General features: G+C 41.2%; 1 protein-coding gene across 10 annotated transcripts in view; it reads left to right on the forward strand.

The window, feature by feature from the left end:
* MLIP (muscular LMNA interacting protein) overlaps positions 1-18,163 on the forward strand; it is a 138,344-nt gene that overhangs the window by 56,074 nt on the left and 64,107 nt on the right. For 9 of the 10 annotated variants that reach the window (XR_003999508.1, XR_003999507.1, XR_003999506.1 and 6 more), the window contains 3 exons: positions 2,092-2,247; positions 4,812-5,198; positions 12,208-13,845. Coding sequence is in view for 7 of the 10 variants with exons in the window: in XM_030555623.1 (XP_030411483.1) it covers positions 2,092-2,247; positions 4,812-5,198; positions 12,208-13,845 (2,181 nt within the window). In the remaining 3 variants the exon portion in view is untranslated. The remainder of the gene's footprint in view (positions 1-2,091; positions 2,248-4,811; positions 5,199-12,207; positions 13,846-18,163) is intronic. The other variant, XM_030555626.1, reaches the window with a different exon arrangement.

The raw sequence follows: 18,163 nt of genomic DNA on the forward strand, positions 1-18,163 counted from the left end.
TGCCTTGTTGCAGGGCAACGTGCAAGAAGTGTTGTGGCTCCTTGAAGAAAAATACCACCCAGAGCTCCCCATGAAAAGAAGTATCTAGCATTCACTCACCTCTGCAGGAGTCTATAGGTCATGTACCTTGTTCTTTCTTGCACTGCCAGTCAGCCCTGCTTGCTGATGGTGGGTCTCAGGCTCTCTCTTTCCCCCATCCCTTTATAACCTGAATCTGGAAGCAATAAGCAATTCTAGAATGTATAGCACATTCACATGAATTTGTGAACAAAAGGGTCCAGTTTGACTTGTGAGGTCATATTGTTCATAAGCATTGAGGTGACTGCCATGTGTTCAGTGCCTTTACCTTATGAAGGTCTTAAAACATTGCTCATTAGATCTGATGAAATATAAAACTGTTCTTGACTGTCTTGGAGAATAAGGCTCTTACCGTAAACTGCAAAACGAACTCCAGGGGGCCATGGCTGGTTAAATAATCTGATTGCTTTGTGTAGGTCATATAGGAGGCACTTTTCTGATAATGAAATCAACATCAACTTAAATTTGTAGCTGAAAATCTGTGTTTATCATTTTTAACATCCTGGCAGCTACAAGGCTAGTCTTGCTTTGAATTATATTAGTGTTTTTCATCTCTATGTCCTAAAATTGCTACTTGCTTACAGATGCAAATTACAAAGGAGTATAACGAGTAGCATGTTGCTCAAATTTCTGTTTCACTGTAAATGAGAAAACCACAGGGGAAAAACTCGTAGATTGCTGCTATTATGCTACAGCATAATTCTATTCAGTTTAGATCTGTATTATTATTTTGTCTGAAAATTAGATTAACTGCTACAATTCTGAAGTCAGATTTTAGAGATAAATTCTATGAATTCTTTCCATATTCTTCCATCAGGAGGATGGGCTTGCACCCTTTACCCACCCATGGAAGAATCAATGGAATCTGATCCATAGCTGTCCCCAGATCTGCTATGAGGTCCTGTTGAGGCTTCACAGTAGAGGGGCTGTTTGCAGCTCCTCTCACCAATCTCTGCTGGCAAGACAGCTTTATTCCAGCTTCATTACATGGGCTTCTTCTGCCAGCACTTGCCTCCCAGGACCTCCCATGAAGAGGGATTTCACTGATTGTGGGGACAGTGGAAAGTCTTGTGCTGTCTTTTAGATGGAATTCCCATTATGCGCTGAGGTGAAAACTGTACAGCCCCACCCTCTTGACCCCAGCCTTCACTCTTCCTTCTCAGACTTTTTGTGGTACCCCAAATGGGCAGGAAAGGATAAGGAGGTGGGGCCATGGCTTACCCTGACACCTTCCCATATACCTAGACAATTGTCCTGTGGGACTGGATGGCCCTGATGTGGAGGTGAGGGAGGAAGTATACTGTAACCTCTATTTGCCTGGGACTCTCCTGGAAACAGAATTCATCTCCAAACTCATCCATGGTTGGCATTGGCTCCATGCCAACTTTTACTCTAGGAAGTGTGGCATTTGCACATACTAGTGGTGTGGCAAAAACAATGGGACGTAATTGTTTTAAGAGAAAGCCGTGATAAATGATTGTGGTTCCATTAAGCTGCCAGCTCTATTCCTATGTCGTTTGCTACAGTTAAATGTGTCTTGTTTCTAAAACAACTGTTTCAGTTTGTGGTCTGTTCATAAGCAAAAGGCTTTTTGGCCATAGCCTGTGTTCAGGCTGGTGTAAATCTGCTGAATGCAATGGAGTTATGCAGTGGAATGACACAGTGGCACATGCAAACTAGTGGAGTGCTGATGCAGGAGAATTAGGGAACATCAAACTGTGGGCCAAACTTACCGCAGAGATACCCACAATGCAACTGTACTGGTTCAATATGGTGGCACTAGGTCTGAGCTAGGACAAAATTTTGTCATGTATGAAAATAATTTTTCAGATTCAATTAGAAAATACTTATATTGCTAGGACACAAAACCCATGCATCAGTAAAGCCAGTGAAATAAGCATAAGGCATGAGGATATATATTGGATCATTCATAAGAATTAAACAGACTCTTCCTTCTTTGATAAGAATAATCTCCATTAAGATTAAAAGCTGCATTCGTTATGTATCTTGTAGGTCCCCTCTGGAGAATCCGGAACTAGACCTTTGACCTTCACATTTGTTCCATCTATCGGACAACTTCCAACTCACTTTCAAGTTGTAGATGTCTGTGAACTGGTGAGAACTTCAGAGGAGCCAAACAATGAAAGCAGTCAAGAAATTATCAATAGGGTAGGATTTTATATTGACATAGTTTTACATTTACTTGAAAGGTATGGAGAAGTCTTCTTGACCATCACTGAACTGGTATTGTTCCTCCTTAACCTTATCCCTGTTGGAGTTTGATTGTAAATTCCAGGACCATCAGAGAAGCAGTCATGCAATATACATAGAAACATGGGAGTTACTATAATGGAGCAGACTGATGGTCTGCCTAATAAGGTATTTTGCCTTTGGCAGAGTTTATACCTAAAGTAAACCACTCCCCATCTCCATAATGTGTTCTGCCAATTATGTAATGATATATCATGATGATGTGATGAGGGTGGAAAGGGGACATGAATAGGTACATTCGAATTATCATAGTGGAATACACCAATAGTAAGTCACAGAATCCTGACTTCAGCAATGGTCACCATTGGATGCTTCATATGAAGATGCCAGTTCCCATAATTATTCTAATTCTGCAAAAATACTGCAGTAAAATTTGTTTCTTCTGTTTTGAAACTTCCTATGAGTTTGAGATGAGTGCCCTACACTTGAAATGGGGAGTACCACGGGAAGCAGGTATTCTTTGCTAACTGGGACAGTCTTTGAAGTGCAACTGCTGAACAGCATACAGGACATGTCTTACTGACTTAGCTGGTGATCATCTTAACTCCTGAAGACCAATATTCTGTGCAACTTTTGAATTTAGCTAGTAAAACTACAAATGTTCCTCTTGATCATATATAAATAATTTTAAAAAATGCTGCTAAACCATTTGCCTCAGTGATTTCCCATGCTAGTGAATTCCCTAGGCTCACATTACACTGCATAGGGACATATTTCCTTTGCTTTTCATTTATTCTTGTGTTATTTGAAAGCATAAATATGATCCTCTGATTAATTTCCACACTTCTTTTGGTTTTGGCCCTTCAAGTCCTTGTATGCTACATAGCCAGGAATGCAATTTGGTGGCACTCCAGTTTAATGAAACATAAGCTATACATGGGGGCAAGTAGTGCGCAGCACTAGGAATAGTTCCTGAACTGAATGAAAGGCTCAAGCACTTTGAACATCCTCTCCCCAGGGCACAGCATTAAAAAAACGGTTGAATGTGGGCAGAGAATGGGCATGTCTGAGGAGGTTGGGTTTAAATGTAATCCTCATCTTGCAAATAGTCACTTAGTTACTTCCTCCTTCCTTTGACCGTGTAGCTGCTACTAGCAGCCAGGAGTGCCAGAAACTCCATAGAAGTGTGTGTGTGGGGGGGCACCAGCACCCAAACCATGCCCTCCCCACATGCTCCGCCCCTTCTCCCGAGGCCCCATCTTCACCCCACCTGTTCACCCCAGGCCCTGACCTTGCCCCACCCCTTTCTCCCAAGGTCTCTTGCTCTGCCTCTTCCCCTGAGGCTCCCATTTTTAAAAGTGATGGGACTATGGCCCCATGACCTCCCCCCTCACCCCGTTTCAGCACCCCTGACTAACAGTGCTCTCAGTATGCAGAATCAGGTTTCCCTGAGTTCTGTGTCCATCCATCATATTCTAATACAGGAAGCACTCACATATGCTGAGTGGTATTAGGACCTTCATACCCACTTTTATTCTCTTTTCCAAACTGAGCATGCCAAGTCACCCAAGCTCATATTTAGATATCTAAATAAGTGGTCTGATTCTTTGAAAGAACTTATTTCCCTGTAACTCCCATTGCAACCAATAGGAATCTAATTCTGTAGCATGCCCCTTACAGAGCAAGCATATATAAGCCGTACTGGTGATTTATTTCATACATCCATTCCTCTGCCTGATCCCTTCTTCTAGGGAAACAAAATACATCGATAGTTTCAAATATTGGGTGACTCAGCAATGCATAAGACATATGCAAAGGATAATACTCCTACTGCACTTGCCAGGTTAAATACTAGAAACTGAAAAAGCAGAATATTATTCACTATAAAAAGAACAATTGTGCTTTGTGCTAAAATGCTTACCCTTAAATGTACAATAAAGCTCCCTGACCTCAGATTCTTTGTTTCCTCTTTCCAAAGAATACCCTGGATTCAAGTCCTTTGTTCCTATGTCTGGGTTTTTCCCCAGATTTCTCTATCAGATAGCTGTGAGCGGTATTGTCTGCTCTTGTGGATCCCACAGTCAGAATTCCATCCCCATCATGTCTGCTTTAGGCTGGCCTCACAGCTCATTCTGCTTGACTGCACCCCATCTTCCCTCCCAATTGCAATGTTATTCCCAACATCAAATCCAATCTATCATTTTGACTTGAGTCTCCCATTTCTATGTTATGTAGCTAGAAAGGTGACAAGCGTCTCCCATTATAACAGACTTAATGTATGGGCCAGTGTGTTGGTGGGAGAGAAGGTGCTGGGAATGGGAAAACATGCTAGTGGAACAATAGAACAATCAACTTCTGCCCTTCGGACATACCCAGCCTAGGCTGAAGCCCGAGCTCTTGGATTATCTTCTGGGAGATTGATAGCATAGTGCCAGTAGTGCTGCAAACTAAAGGTTCCTTCAGTTTTTATGGAGAACAAATAATATTCAGCTAAATTAGAATTTATTTAATGTGTTTTGCAGTCTACCGTAGGCTCTGATGACCTGGCCTTAAAAAGTGGAATCAGGCAAGACAGTGAATCCACCTATCACACAGGCACCAGCCAAAAGATTTTCCAGCCGAAAGGGTATAAGATGAGCAAAGGAGAAATGCAGGAGAGTGACCTTTTCAAGGCTGAGTTTGTCTTTATTACGGACTCTGATGAAGGAGATGAAGAGACCGTTTGCAGAAACAATGTTCAGCAGCCTTCTGTAGGTCATGGCACTGGGCATGCGAGATGCCAGTTATTGGCTACCTCCCATATTTCTTCTGGTGGTGAGTCAAGCAAACCTCATGGTGACCTGAATGTTCCTGAGACACAATGTGCTGCACTGTCGCACAGTACTACCCATTCCCCAAAACAACGCCAGGTATGTTATTATTTTAACTTTCCTGTGTGGGTGGGAATGTGCATGTCAACTTTTACTTGCCATCTCTTTTGGGATGTGGTCATCCAATTCAGCTAGAAATGGATGTCGATTAATGGCTGCTTTTTGTGGATTATTAGTAACTTCTCTCTTTTGCCACAGTCAATAGTTCTACATTTCTAGCTAAAAGTGGGTATGAGTCTCACTGCAGAGAGAATGTATAAAGTGAGCTGTTAGTAGGGATTGGAGGTGAGTAGCTGGTGCAGATCTGTTAATCTTTTTCTTCTTGCCTCTCTGATCTACTCATCACAACACACTCTAAAGATGTAGGGCTGGATTATCAGCTTGTGAAAACTGGCATAGCACCATTGAAATCAATGGATCTTGGAGCTAAACTGATTTACCGCTGAGGATCTGGTTTGTGAACTTTCCATTCTTTGAATCTTATGCAGTCATTTACATCTGTGCAAAGATGTGTAAAATTCTTCTGTTCTACTTTAGTGTCATTTTTCATTGTCTTTGCACAGGTGTAAATGACAACTCAAGGTGCAAGGCCCATTTTGTGGGCTTGTCTTCAGTGCAACAGTTAATACACTTGAGTTACTGCGCTTAACTAACTCAAGTGAGAGTGATCCCACTTCAAAAACACACTTGGAGTTATAAATAGTGATTGGATTAGCAGCACAGAGGGACTGGTATAGCAGAATGATTAGATTGGATTAGCTGATGATGAGTTGCTGCAACACACCCTCCTCCTGCTCCCCTCCCCACCCCAACTGGCAGGGAGTTTGAGTTCAAAGCACCACTTAACTCAAGCTACTGATTGTTTTGTGTGGATGGGAGTTGAGTTAAGGGTAACCCTTGAGTTATCATTCAAGCTAACTGTGCTGTGAAGACACACCCTCTGTTACCCTATACATGGCACATGATTTTATATCAGGCAAAATTTAGGACTTTAAAGAAAATATTAACAAATTGTGCTCAGAGTTTAGTTTATTTGGAGATGGATGCATTTAAACCAGAGGATAAATAAATTGTGAATACATTCAGAAACTTAGCTTCTGATGTTTCTGGAAGGAGCACAGATAGTCTCCAGGGAACTGTAGATGGGGAAATAATTTTCTCCTTTCTTAACATAATTGGCCAGGTCCTCAATTGGTGCAAATTGATGCAAATCCCTTCACTTCAATAGAGCTGTGCTAGTCCAAAAATCCAGTCCTTCAGCGTTTTTAAAGAGAAAATAAGACCTGTTGCTTTCTCTGTCTAACAAAATGAACAATTCTTGATGTCCAAGCCTCAACTCCTGATGTCTTTATTTGGTTTTTATTCAAGTTCCCAGTGATCTCAATGTTCTCATGTGACTTTGTGACAGTAAAACCGAACAAGAAATGACCTTAGGATATGACCTCCTAACACAAGGAATTATTCATTTGGATGTGCTCAGTCCCAGTGAAGTTAATGGAAGTATGATGGGGTATACAGACCCCACGCTGGGCAGCACAGGGCTAAGGAGCTAATGTGGGCTTAGGCAGCTCTGCCCCACCACATCTATGAGGGATGTCAGTATTGGAGAGAGGAGCTTAAAAGGGAGAAGCCCAGCTCAGCTGGTGGCACATCAGTCAGGAGAGCAGGTCTCCAGTCCTCAGGTCCTGGAGCAAAGAATGGCTAAAGGCAAGAAATCCTCAGCTGAGCACTGCCTGGAGACCCCTCTCTGAAAGAAGTAAGGAAGCACAGATCTGTTGTGGCTCCACTAGGGATGCAACTATTGTTTTATACTACTGGTGACCTTAGTTTGGCCCACAGCTTTGCAGAAGCATTCTGGATGAGAGCTTTACCACATCTATGGGATGACTTGTTGGTGTGGGTTTGTTGACAACCACCAGGAGGGTGGACTATCTGGGGCTCAGTCTGAGGACGGAGCCTTGTGAGACAGGAGTGGCATACAGGAACACCTGGACTCTCAGAGCAGAGGCCTGGGTGAGTGCTGGGGCCTGGTCCAGGGCCTAGAGGGTGCCCTGGGATAGGAACCCTGGTGACAGGGAGTTTTGCCTGAGTAAGAAACAAAAGATTTGGTCCTTGATGAGGCAGCTTACAAGAAATGAAAGATCTAGAAAATGAAAATTTACTTGTGATACTTTGAGTCCACACAGATCATGGAAGGGTTAGTTGGGAATTTTCTCCAGTAGCTGCTATGAAATATACAAAGGTTTTATAAAGGAAACAGAGAGTAATATACATGCCATAGTTTCTTAATGAGTTTTTGATGGTCTAACAAGTAATAGGAAACTTGATTGGCAGTGCATGAAAAAAATGTAGCCTCTGGCCTTCTATGCAGAGTTTGGAAGAATTCAAATAAAGTCTGTTCAACTGTATGAATCCTATACCTGAGTTTATATAGGGTAAATGTGTATTATGCCTGATATGTACACCTCAAGTGCATAACTTCCTAGGTCATTGTTCTAAAGACACATGGCTGACAGATCAACAACTTTATGTACTCTTCCCATCTTTATTTTCTAAATAATATCTGTTACCCTGTATGTGAAGAATAGAATACATTTTGACTAAGCTGCTTTTTTCTGGTGTTCAAAGTCCATCTCTACTGAGCCCCTCTCAATATTTCCATGGTAACTCTCTTACTCTTTGTAGTTTAGTGTAGTGGTCAACCCTAAAATGAAAGGAAATTATGAACATTTAAAATGGCTACATTACTTATACCGGGTGTGGTGGCACGCGTCTGTAATCCCAGCTACTTGGGAGGCTAAGGCTGGCAGATCACTTGAGCTCAGGAGTTCTGGGCTACAGTGTGCTATGCTGATCAGGTGTTTGGTGCCATTGGCAGCCTGGCCAGTGGGTAGCTGAAGGACTGGCTAAAAACATGAATGATGCGCTGTGATCAGTGCTTTCTTTGGGAGGACTGATCGGACAAGGTGATATTACTTATCTGCTAATGAATTTACCAGTATTATTCACAGAGGCTTCTCTTATATAGGAGTCTACATTATAAAAGGATCTTGGTTACCAAATCACGGTCAACTTTGGTGATTGTACATATACTACAACATTTGTTTAAAAGAATCACTAAACTCTTCATTTCTTGTCAGTGGGGGAAGGAGAACAATGACTGACACTGAAGTAAATAGATGTTCCAAGCACCCTTGGGGGCTTAACTTGTTTGACTATTGCTGCGAAAAAAATTAATGTCATATTCAAAGTATGAAAAGCAGCTCAGATTTTCAAATTTATTAACTTCTGCTCCCCTCACTTCTTGTTTGGAGAGGGTGCCATATGAGGAAAGATTAAAGAGGCTAGGACTCTTCAGCTTGGAAAAGAGGAGACTAAGGGGTGATATGATAGAGGTATATAAAATCATAAGTGATGTTGAGAGAGTGGATAAGGAAAAGTTATTTACTTATTCCCATAATACAAGAACTAGGGGTCACCAAATGAAATTAATAGGCAGCAGGTTTAAAACAAATAAAAGGAAGTTCTTCTTCACGCAGCGCACAGTCAACTTGTAGAACTCCTTACCTGATGAGGTTGTGAAGGCTAGGACTATAACAGTGTTTAAAAGAGAACTGGATAAATTCATGGTGGTTACGTCAATAAATGGCTATTAGCCAGGATGAGTAAAGAATGGTGTCCCTAGCCTCTGTTCATCAGAGGATGGAGATGGATGGCAGGAGAGAGATCACTTGATCATTGCCTGTTAGGTTCACTCACTCTTGGGCACCTGGCATTGGCCGCTATCGGTAGACAGATACTGGGCTAGATGGACCTTTGGTCTGATCCGGTACGGCCTTTCTAATGTTCTTATTAGTTATCACTTCTTCTGCTCCCCTCACTTCTTGTAAGGCAGCAATGGTTGTTGAAGTAGCCGGGAATCATGTAGCAGGCAGTGATCATAAAGCAGCCAGTTCTCTCCCTTTTCTCTTCCGTAATGCTCATGCTCCACCCACATGGCATAATGGAGCACCAGTTGCCCCAGAAACAAGAAGCCACTAGACCAACTCATGTGTTAATGAATTACTAACAGATCAAATGTTTAGTGAATAGGGAGGAGTAAACAATGTTCCATGTTAAAACATAGCAGATATGAGTTTAGATTCAGCGGATAAATGATGGCAGATGCACATAAGGCTGCGGGGTGGCCCATCCTTTTTAGTTGTGTAGGAGGGCATGGAGAGGACATTCCTTCATTTTCCCCTTTGTGCCCCTATGCAAACCCAGACACCTTGTGACTGGAGGATATAGGTTATCCCCAACTCCTTCTGCATCTGCCAGTGAAGCTGCTCATCCATAGATGAGAGTGAATGGTGCACCCTCTCTTTGTACAGGCTCTCGCTTTAGGCCATAATCTAGCTCCTATTAGACAAAATAAACTAAAATAAACTGTATCAGAGGGGTAGCCGTGTTAGTCTGGATCTGTAAAAGCAGCAAAGAATCCTGTGGCACCTTATAGACTAACAGACGTTTTGGAGCATGAGCTTTTGTGGGTGAATACCCACTTCCTCAGATGCATGACATTCACCCACGAAAGCTCATGCTCCAAAACGTCTGTTAGTCTATAAGGTGCCACAGGATTCTTTGCTGCTAAAATAAACTGTAGTTTATCAGCGTTCTGGATTCTGCTCTCATGTATCTTTGAGAGTCTGCTTTTCATATTGGCTCGCACTTCACAAACACAATGAAATTTACAAGAACACTCACTTTTTAAAGGAAATGTAAGAATTTTAATATCAGATCTCTGTGTTTGTCTTTGGGTAACCTACATGGAAATCCCAGGTTATAAAGCAGGATTTCCAGATGTTCTTTTTCTGACCCTATTATGACTGGAGAGTCCATAAATAGCTAATAGGAAAGCTATCCATTAAAATTTTAAAAATGGATTAACCTTTTGATGAATCCAGCCCAGTGTTTCATGTCCTTACTGATCATAAGCGGAAGCAGCAGAAGAAATACAGTATGTTTACATACCTCTTACATGCCCCACACTGTATAGGCACCTCAAATAAACAAACACCTAAAATAAAAGACTAACTCTTTTATTATGGCATTGGATTTCAGGTTTGGTAGTCTCACCAATAGTTTTGAAAGGTCATAGTTTATCTGGTGCAATCTTTCTTTAAAGGGGTGTGTGTGTGTATATATATAGGTATGTACCATACATATGTGTAGGTGTGTGTATTTAAAACCCAGTTATAAACATAATTATGAGAAACCTAAAAAACAAAGTGCCCTTCAAAGAGTTCAGTGTTGCTTCAGCTAGACTGTAAGACCCTTGAAGTAGGGGACATACTGTTCTATGTTTGTAAACTGCCAAGTCCATTGCTCAATAGATAAAAATAGTAAGAAGCAAACAGAATGCCAGATGACATTCTTCCCTCTAAACTGCCACTGAACTAATTATCCTGATTATAGCACAGTGCTGCAGGAGGTGCTAGTTTTAGCATGAGACATTAACAATTAGGACCTAACCACTTCTAGCACCTGATTCTCATTTATAGAAAGGCACTTTCTACAGCTCTGGCACTGTAGAGAGACACTGAGGTGGGAGCAAATTACATCTACCCCCACTTTTAGGCCAGTGGTGTAAAGAGGCTATAATGAAATGGGAATCAGGCTCCTAATCTTTAAACGTCCAAATATACTTTCTGTAAGATAGCAGTTCTCCACCAGGGGTCTGGGGCTGCAAGCTGGTTTCAGGGGGTTTGCAAGCAGGGCCAGTGTTAGACTTGCTGAGGCCAAGAGCAGAAAGCCAAAACCAGGAGGCATGGTGCTGAGGCATGGTGCTAAATCCTAAATCCAAGCTCTGCCACCTGGGAGTGAAGCCAAAGCCTGAGCAACTTAGCTTAATGGGGACCCTTGTGGCATGGGACCCCAAGTAATTTCCCTGTTTGCGACACCCTCCACCCCAATGCTGGCCCTGGCTTTTATATGCATTAAAATAGTTGTTGTGGCACAGCTGGGCTGTGGAATTTTTATAGCATGGGGTTGGAGGGGGCTCAAAGAAAAAGCTTGAGAATCCCTGCTGTAAGAAACAGGGTCTTAGCTCTAGTGTCCTGAGCAAATTCCATTTTCCTGTAGGTACCTGTATTCTCTCTTTCTGTGTTTCCTCGACAGATTCTGCTCTTCCTTGCAATCCTTATGTGTTGGTTGGCAGCTGATGTAGTCAACCTGAGATGAAGCTGCATTTCAGCAGAGTGTGACTTGATCTATATACACATTCAGCGGTCACCTTTTAAAAGTGAACAATCGTTACCATTCAGTGTCAGTTTCTCTCTGTACTTAACTCAGGAAATACAATAACTGTTAAAAATTGCTGACTTGGTTTTAATCATTATGTTTTCATTTAATTCCTTTCTGCAGGAACAGAATTGGACACTAAATATATTATAGATATTTAGGGCCACATTCTTCTCTCACATCAATTTAAAACCAAGGGTTGTGAGTTCAATCCTTGAGGGGGCCATTTAGGGATCTGGGGTAAAAATCTGTCTGGAGATAAGTCCTGCTTTAAGCAGGGGGTCGGACTAGATGACCTCCTGAGGTCCCTTCCAACTCTGATATTCTATGATTCTATGAACTGTTATTGTGATCACTGATCACAATATGTGTGTGTGTGTGTATGTGTAAAATAAAACGTACACTGTTGGTGTACCATAACTTCTAGTTGCATCATGTACTTACTGACAGCATAATTACTTCAGTTTTTGCTTAAATGGGAAATACAATAGCCTTGAACCTAGAGAAGTGGTAACTTTGTTTAAATAAGCAAAATAAAATCTCCATCAAAATAACTCATGTGCACAAGTTGTTTGTTCTAAATCATGTCTCATAAGAAAGGAGCCCACCAGGCTGTATCACTGACAGTTAAGATATCCCTGTGCCGTTAGCCCACAATATAGTACTAATATAATACTTTATGCATGATCATGCAACTGATATGTAAGATTTTAACAGTTTCCCTTATCTCACCCTATTTTAACACTTCTCTTTCTTTTTTCCCCAGTTAACTTCTCCTTCTACTTTTGATCATCTTTTTCATAAACCACCTGCTGCCTGCTTAATTTCTCCAACTAAACTGAAAGTAGAATGTGACATTGTTAATCCGAAACAAGTCTCTTCTCTGGAAGAATCCTATAGCAAGTGGCAGTCTGCAGCTAGGCCTTCTAAACAAGATTCATCTACATGTTTCCAGGCTACTGCTCACATTTCACCTCTTTACATGCCCCAGAGATCACCATCTGTATTAAACAGCCCTTCTTCCAGTACTCAATTCTCCAATAACCTTCAAATGCCAAATATTGTTACGCCTAACTATGTTTACAAAATGTCTGAATTCACAGCATCATCTGTTCCAAGCAAGAGTCCAGCTCCAGTTTCATATTTTCCCAATTCAGCAGGAACGCCAGGTTCTCCAGATCAGCCTGTATCTCCCTGTTCTTCTAAGCGATTTAACACATTTTTTGCCACCCCTGTCCATATCACAGCACATTCATTATCACCTAGTCCTAAACCACTCTCCTCCCCATTTTTTGGTTCCTCCTCAACCATATGCAGTATAAATGAGCCTTGTAGCAGGATGTCCTCTAGTGGAAATCTGCTAAAGTCAGGAATTAGATCCCCTCTGCCAACCAGACTCTCTCTTTTAACTGCTATTCTGAAGTCAGGCCCATCTCAGCAAAGACCACTCTCCCCTGCATCCTGTCCTCCTACCTTTTCTCCTAACTCCCTTCGCTCCTCAACTCTCACAATAGATCAAAAGTTTAAAACAAGTCCCCCTACTCCTAAGAAATCTGCCTCAAGCTTTTCTATTAGGTCACACTCTCCAAGTCAAGAGGAACATTGGCCTTTACTATTTTCTCACTCGCCCATTCCTGTGCCTTTGTCTTCAAAGCCTATTTCTACTCCTCGGGCTAGATCCCTTTCCCCTAAAAAGCACCTTCATGCCAGAACACTTTCTCCTGATTCATTATATCCTCTATCATCCACCATTTCTTCTTATAGGAAAAGAGTTGTATCCCCCCTGTTACAACCTAAATCATCTTCAGTGCTGCCTCCTGTCCCAAAACACTCCTCTTCCCTGAATCCTGCAATTTCTCCTACAAAACTGTTGCCTTACCCTGTCCACAAAACTCAAAGGCCTGAAAAGTCTAGGAGAGTCCACACCTACTCACCCACTTTCACTTGTAAATCATACCCTTTGTCCTCTCCTGCCAATGAAAAAGGCACATTCTCCCCTATCCTAGAAAAATGTTTCTCTTCTTCTCCAAATCTTTTGCACCCAACCTATAAATCAAAAGCAGGTTCATCTCAGCTGTCTGCTCAGGAATTGAATCCTGTCTCCCCTACCCCTTCAAATGTCTCAACTCATTGGTCTTCCTCACCTCCTAATTCTACATCGCCTATTTGGCCACTCTATAATGTTCATTCCCACTCACCACAACTTAATTCCTCCTCACTGCACCCAAAACATAGAGTTTATTCCTCAGCTGCAAGACCTAAGCAGTTGCCCACTATATCAGTACCACCATGTAGATCTCCTGTCCCAGGCCAGTCACCTTGTACACCGTTGTCAAGATCCAGGGAGCTGAGTTCACCAAAGTGTTTTTCCCGGCCTCCTGATCATGAAAGCCTGAAACCCAAGGTACTTGTCTTGCATGCTTATTTTCTAATAGATCTTTTTCTTCGTACAAAAATTACGTCCATTTTGAATGGTGATAGTAAAATTAAGCAACTGAGTAAATTTTTTTAAAAGAGAAAAACTTACTGTATTAATGATGTAAATGCAAAATCATAACATCACATGTTGCTAACACTATGTTTTACATTATGGAAGCTGCCACGTCAAGAGTTTGTTGTGTAAAAAAAATTGTCAATGGGTAGGAGGAGGAGTTGGTGGAGATTGACTTGTTGGTCATTGTTTGGCAATAGATTTGATTCTTTAATTTTTATAAAACTCAGGTAAAACAGTGCTGGATATAATATTAATAACTAAACATATTCTGTGCAAGTTAAGAGAGCAGATCCTCAACAGATGTAAGTTAGCACAGTTCCCCATTGAAAACAATGGAAGTGCACTGATTTATATCAGCTTAGGAGAGGCAGAGAAATAATCTGTCTGTTCTCTCAGTTTTCACTCTTGATCTCTGCTGCTGTTATGCCCAGTCCTGGCAGCCTGCTACAGTTTTGGCTAAAATCCCAGCTCTTCTGCAGCTCTGTCCTTATCCTTGTGCCTCATTCTGCTGTGTCCACATGCTGAAGAAGAGCACCATGTAGCTGAAAGCTTGTCTCTCTCACCAACAGAAGTTGGTCCAATAAAAGATATTCCCGCACTCCACTTGTCTCCCTGCTACACTGTAGACACATCATCTCCACTAACTTGGTTGGTAAAGTGCTGACTAGATTCTTGTGCTTCTGTGTCCTTGTTGTAAATTCTGTGTTATGAAAAAAGAAACCTCACGACTGCATTTGCTGCTTCAGATAATCTGCCCTGCACTCTGCTGAATCAGCTGTATCTCCCGCTGTTTGTCACTCATAAGAAGAGGGGGAGAGTCCCAGCAGAGGGAGGACAAGCAGTCAAGGCAATTGCCGTAAGAGGATTTGAACATCAGGGACTTTTAAAATGCTTAGTGTGGAGTGCGGAGTAAGAAAGAAGGAATGGGATGGTGGGGGGGAAGAAAGGGAAAGTGGGTGGGCCAAAAAGGATGCAACAGATGTGTACATGTGAGAACAAAAGGAGCTAGAAAACAGAAAAGAAAAGATAATGACAGAAGCAAATAGAGTTCATGGTTTTCTGTCCTCCTTAGTCAGGATTCTACACTCTCCATTTTTCTTTATTCGTCTTCTTTCTTACTCCTCAGCTTTCCTCTTACTGCTGAAGTACAGTTACGATCTTAGGAACGATGTCCTACTTTATTGAATTATTCACAATCCAGTTACAATATGGTGTCCTGGATCAAGCTGCATCAGGTAGAAGTGCCTAACAGCCTTTAGCATGTCCAAGAAGTTGTGATAATTATAACAAGCTCAAGCTAGTCAAATTCAGACTAGAAATACAGCACAATTTTATCAGTAATATTTACCAATAATTAACCATTTCACCAACTTCCCCGGAGATATGGTGGATTCTCCATCACTTGAACTCTTTAAATCAAGATTGAATGTTTTTCCAAAAGAAATGATCTTATGCAGCCATAAGTTACAGGCCTGATGCAGGAATCACTGAGTGAAATTCTATGGCCTGTCGTTATACAACGGGTCATCACGGATGATCATAAGGTTCTATTCTGGCTTTAACATCTATGAATTCATTAACAGTTGATAACAGTATCCATTCAACATCTCCCTCCCCTGTTTTCATGGAGATGGTCCAAGAGCTCCACAAGCTCATTTGTTTGGTAGGCCTTTGCTCATTTGTTGATGCTGGTTACCACTCTGTCTCAAATCTTCCCTTTTTTGGAAGGCTTGAAGTGAGACAACTCCAGCAATATGTGGAGTCCACAGGTCTCTTTGGCCCCAATCAGTTTGATTTTAGCACTAAGCACTGTATAGAGACTGTAGTGGCTGATTATTATGGCGTGGTGTAACAAACTATATATTTGAGTATGTACAATGTGGCTAAGCTAACACTGAAGGAAAAACCTTAACTTTTGCAATGTGTTGACTTTTGAGTGCTGATTTTGCAGCCTTATTGCTGCATCGTCACTAGTTTTGCATTTATTAAAATGACTCTTTACTAGCTGACGTGCTTTCCGCAATCCCATCCAAACTGTTTCGGTAACACAAAATCAAAGTAATAATGCTTTCTCATCAGCAGAGTGTGGTTTACAGAAAAAGTGTATTAACGTAACATGACAGGTTTGGGTGATGAGCCATTTGTGCTGCTATTAATTCAACAAAGATTTGCTACATAGCGGACAGGAATTATACAGAACATATTGACCAGATTTAATTTTTACTGAGGGGAAATGTCAACTTTAATGTAAAATATTGATTAAAACATTCAGCTGCCAGCTCTGCTTTTCTTTTCTTTCTGATTGTAAGGAATGTACTATGTTAGTTTTATATATATACACCCCCTTTGTACCCACGGAGGAGAGGGCAGAGTTTGCCATGCAGAGTTTAACTGAGGGGCCTCTTGCTCAATCACAGATACAGTGGAGTAGAATTATGGGGATCATGTTGAAAACATATTTTAATGTCAAAATATAAATGAGAATGTACAGAAAAAATATTTTTAGCTACCATGCAATGACAAATTTAAAAAAAAATGCTGTCTATTTTTAAATAAGTTTGAGAAAAGTGAGTAGCGACTTTGCGGCCTCTCACTCCTATTCATTGACAAAAATTAGGTCAGATTCAGCTTTGCAGCAGGTTTAACATTCTCTGTCTTAATTCTCTCCTTGCTTAGAAAACACTTCTTTACCAAGATCTCTAAAGCCTGGAAAGCTCACAGAATAGCAGCTTTCTCAAATTTAGGGATGGCTGAGCTTGTCTAGTCAAATTTAAATCACACTCAAATAGCCCGAGTTTGAAAGTTCGACTTGAACTCTAAAGAGATCACATTCTGCGTACAAGAGAAAGTGAGTTAGCCTTTCACCAAGTTGGTCCAATGAAAGATATTACCTCACCCACCTGGTCTCTGTGAGGAAAAAGGGCAGAGAAAGGGGGAGAGAATATCTTAGATGGAAAAATTAAAATAATGTCTAAACCATGTTACACCATGTTATATGTGCTGTGAAGTGTGCAGCTCATTTTGGGGCACTGTCTAATAATAAATATAATGAATTAGAGTTTGAATCAAAATGAAAATGACTCCCTCTATAGCAGTTCAGCCTATCTTTGGATATCTTTAAATCATCCCTGCAAGTGGCACTTCTGTCCTCGTCTCTTAAAAGATATGATTCAGCAAAACACTTACACATCTATATGACTTAAGCATGTGAGTGGTCCCATTGATTTGCGGGTCTCATATCCTTCACCTGAGTGCTTGACTTCAACAGAACTACTCATGTACTTAAAATTACACATATGTTCAAGTGTGTTGCTGGATGTGGCCACAGATTCTCCTGAAGACCATTTTTTTTAACCTATGGTACAGACCATCCTTCATGTATTTCCCACAAAATTTCTTGGGGGATAATAATCCCAATCCTGTATATCCCCATTCTGGAAATAATACTAGTCTTTCACCTCTAAAGACCTAGGGTGAAACCTTGGACCCACTGAGTTGTCCCACTGAAGTCAGTAGAAGTATTCATGGAAAGGCTGCAGAATTATACCCTCAATGTGTTGGGCTCAGCTGAATTGCCAGTTGTCTATATTACAAAGAACAGCACGTAATTTAGTAGTTGGCAGGCTCTGCTTATGCATAGCTGAGGACTGGGACAGGAGAGCGATTTAAATCAGGATTTACTGCAGGTGCATTGACACAGCAATGTAGGGCTGCACACAGTGCACCTGTCTGCACTGTGGACCTGATTCAAAGTTAATTTATGTCCCTGGAAAGACTCTGGTTGACACCAGTGGGCTTTGGATCAGGCCCTATAACTGCTTGAAGTCAGTCCTGTTAGTTTAATGGATACCATATTCATCCATTAAAAGAAAAAAAACATATTTTAAATTTCACAAGCACCTGCTACCTGTAAAATACCCCAGTTCTTTCTATTGTCTGTTCTTTTATAGTGACCCTCACTGTACAATCTAAACACTTTTGTCAGGTTTTAATAACTGTGGAATGGCAAGTAATAATTGAACCTGCAACTTGTAGGCACTAACTGGATTATTTTCTTTCAACCCTCTAATACATGTGTTCCTAATTTTAATCACTTGCAGATTAACACATTTTCTCATGCAAGTTGAACATTTTCTCATGTTTATATCTTTGCAGTATATGACCTGTTCTTGAACCGTGCTTTCACAGGTGAATGATCATTCTAATTCAGAAACAGGTCTCAGTAGCA

Source organism: Gopherus evgoodei, chromosome 3, assembly GCF_007399415.2.
Source record: "Gopherus evgoodei ecotype Sinaloan lineage chromosome 3, rGopEvg1_v1.p, whole genome shotgun sequence".
Lineage (NCBI taxonomy): Eukaryota > Metazoa > Chordata > Testudines > Testudinidae > Gopherus > Gopherus evgoodei.